This window comes from Aplysia californica, unplaced genomic scaffold (genome assembly GCF_000002075.1).
Source record: "Aplysia californica isolate F4 #8 unplaced genomic scaffold, AplCal3.0 scaffold01923, whole genome shotgun sequence".
NCBI lineage: Eukaryota > Metazoa > Mollusca > Gastropoda > Aplysiida > Aplysiidae > Aplysia > Aplysia californica.
Window position 1 is genome coordinate 2,556 of NW_004799193.1, and position 3,160 is coordinate 5,715.

The window sequence follows — 3,160 nt, forward strand, 5'->3', positions numbered from 1 at the left end:
CTGAATCGCCCAAACCGATGCATAGAATGTTGTACAGTTGAGTTTTTCGCAATTGATGGAACGCTCGGGTGTGACGTCGTCGACATGTTGTAACATCATTTTTGCCCCTTGGAACATCATTTTGTGCCTTTGAAAACTGCGCGTTGAACACGATTTTGTGATTTCTGCCTCAGTTTCTCTGAGTTTGACCACCTGTAGACAGTTTGAACTTCATTTTCTGATTTTGTCCGATCTTTATGTGAAAGTTTGAAATTTGCTAAATTTCTCTGATCTTGACCGATCTGATTCTGCTTCACTTTTCTGATTTTGTCCCTCAATTTTTGTGCGAAAGTTTGAGATTTGTTAAATTTTCTGCGAATCTGTAAACCGAGATCTGATTTTGTGGATTTTTATCCGAGGGGCGTTGTGATTTATCCGAAAACTCGATTAGTAAAAAAATTTCAAGTTTTAACCCATTCCACCCAGATGTCTAGGCCCATATGACAGCTTTCAACAACTTTGGTGTTGGCGGGTGAACCAGTTTCCGTTTATACTCACCTAGACTGTTTGCGGACGAACCCACTAGAGACGTTTTGAGGGTCTTAGCAGGTTTCTAACCGCACCAGTCGGCCGGACCCGGGATTTGAACCCCGCGACCACTCAGCCTGGTTTGGGTTAGTAATCTAACGCTCTTACCAACTGAGCTATCAAGTCCGGTGATGATCAGGGCAACAGTTAATGCTATATATGTATGGTAAAAACTGGTAACCATTTCTTTTCAAGTTTTCGGGAATGATTTTTATTCTATATTCCGAAAACTCGCATTTGAACTTGGGTAAATTTTAAAAAATGGATCCAAATCCACAAAGTCTCATAATGCAAGTATATGTCAAACAGTAGAAACAAATGGTCAAATTGAAGGGTGGAATGCGTCATTGATAAGAAAAGAACGTCATTGATAGAAACATAAATAGCAATTGCGTGTATGTTTTTCAGAACAGACAAGATGCAGCAATCTACAAGGAAAGTCGTGCGCACCATCGAAAGCGACATGATACCCACTTCCTCGAGAGTAGTTTTTGACTGGGACAATACTCTCAAAGTCATAGACAGGTCGTCATCTGAAAAGAAAATAGTCAGCAGAGTCACCAAAGACTTCTTGACGCACTTGAAAGAAGAGAAGGGCTGCGAATTGTTCATAATCAGTGCCATCAGACCATCACAAATGAATATCGACACTCTTCTCATGGAGGTGGACAGACTAGGTCTCACAGACTGTTTTTGTTCTAAACGTACCGCATTCGGAAAGAGGGAAGAAGTGCGAAAAGGGGACTATCATTGGGTACAGGAAGGAAACATTATCATCTGTGGCTATGACAAGGCCGAGGTCTTTAAAGCTGTCGTGGAAGAAAAAGAAGAACGACCGGCTGTGATATTTGATGATGAAGAAGTCAACATTGTTAATTTCAGCAATGTCGTTGCCGGGAGTCTGTGTTACCATGTCGTATAACTCTCTTATCAAGTCAAAATTATTAGAGGAGAAGGAAGTTTTTTGAACGGATCCGACACGAAACTACGGGTCTTGTCAAATAAATACAACAAATATGGCTAAAAACGTCGCCATCGTCGTCGTTCTACTCTTAATGATCGTAGCTGCTGTTTCTGCTACTTCGTGCGCTACTACCACTACAACGCCTCCGTCTCCTCCTTCTCGTACCATCGCGGCTCCGTGCGGTAAGTTTTTGTGCGGTGGTCGTTGTAGATCCTTCATAGATTACCTTTACATATATTTCAACATTACCGCGCAAACCGACATGAGAGCCTTTAGAGAAGAAGTGAACACGACCGTCAAACTAGCTCGGAATCTCACGAGAGAAACGCTTCAAGTCATCCATGTGATCGTCGATAACAATCTGCTAGTCGAAGATGAAATAGCCCTGGTGGAGAACGCGACTTTGATTCCCACTGCTTATTTCAACGTAACCGATGTAGACAATCAGCTCTCGGACGAACAACTCCAACGAGATTATCGAGACGTTTCTACGTTTATGGTCTTTTTACACGGCATGGAACAAATAACCAATGTCTTCTATTCGCTTGTTGACGTTTACAACGCCGTGTCCACTTCTTCCTTCAAACTGCTGTGCGTTCTCAGATCTATGATGATTCAACGCAGAGTTTCGCCTTCTACCTTGGTCACTTCGTCTATTATACCGTCATATATACGCGATCACCCGTCTATGAAACATCGTCTACTACGCCATTATGTCGTGCTGAGAGATGGGTCTACATATTTCCAGTCCATGAGTAGATATTACCAAGACGTACTGGCTAAAATTCCCTAATGACGTTATGGATGGATATACGTACACCTCCCCACTTGGTTAGCGTCATTTACACAAAGAACAATGGAAGGAGAAACAACAGAAGAACGTGTCAAACGTCTCAAAATGTATGGAAGTCAAAGCAATGCTTTTCCGTATAGACCTCGTACGGACGACGATTACGTAGTATGGGGGGTAGAAGAAAAACAAGAAAGTGATGATAATGAAGTAGAAACAGAAGACTACATGTACTACTTCGAGAAAAAGGATGAACAAACAGACACAGAAGAAGAAGATGAAGAAGAAGAATTTAGAAGAGAATTGGCGGAAACGTTCGATCGGGCAGAAAAAGAAGAAATCAGACACGAATATTTGATTCTGGAAATCAATTCTTTGAAAATGGTCTACAACGTGTCGTTTGATCGCGTCATTCGATTCATTTTGACGTCTTTCTTGCTCGTCTCCAATGACGATGATGATGAGAAGCAGTTTTTGGCATCCGTTCGAAGCAAAATCCTTCGATACCAACCAGTTTTGAAAAAATATATAAAGGACAAAACTTCTCAACTGTCTGCCATCGATGGACTCGGCGACTTTGTCATTTCAACCCAAGAAAAGTCTCATCTCATACCCAAACTTCTCTACTGTTTGTACGATGCGAACCTGTTATTAGAAGAAATCATGCTCTCCTGGTTCAACGACGACAAGAGTAACGATAGTCTCGTAACTTTAGCACGTCCTTTTCTCGATTGGCTACAAGAAGAAGAAGAGGATGAAGAAGATGATGAATAACGACCGTTTCGTCATACGTTTATATAAGGTGATAAACAAACCAAATTGGTATTCAATCCATTCCC

The 3,160-nt window shown here is 41.6% G+C and overlaps 1 protein-coding gene across 1 annotated transcript; it reads left to right on the forward strand.

Moving 5' to 3' along the window:
* The first annotated feature begins 2,370 nt into the window (after positions 1-2,370).
* Positions 2,371-3,127, forward strand: LOC106014034 (translation initiation factor eIF-2B subunit epsilon-like). Its single transcript, XM_013091039.2, has one exon. It carries the CDS (start codon positions 2,388-2,390, stop codon positions 3,093-3,095), a length of 708 nt encoding a protein of 235 aa, XP_012946493.1. The 5' UTR covers positions 2,371-2,387; the 3' UTR covers positions 3,096-3,127.
* Positions 3,128-3,160: the final 33 nt, after the last annotated feature.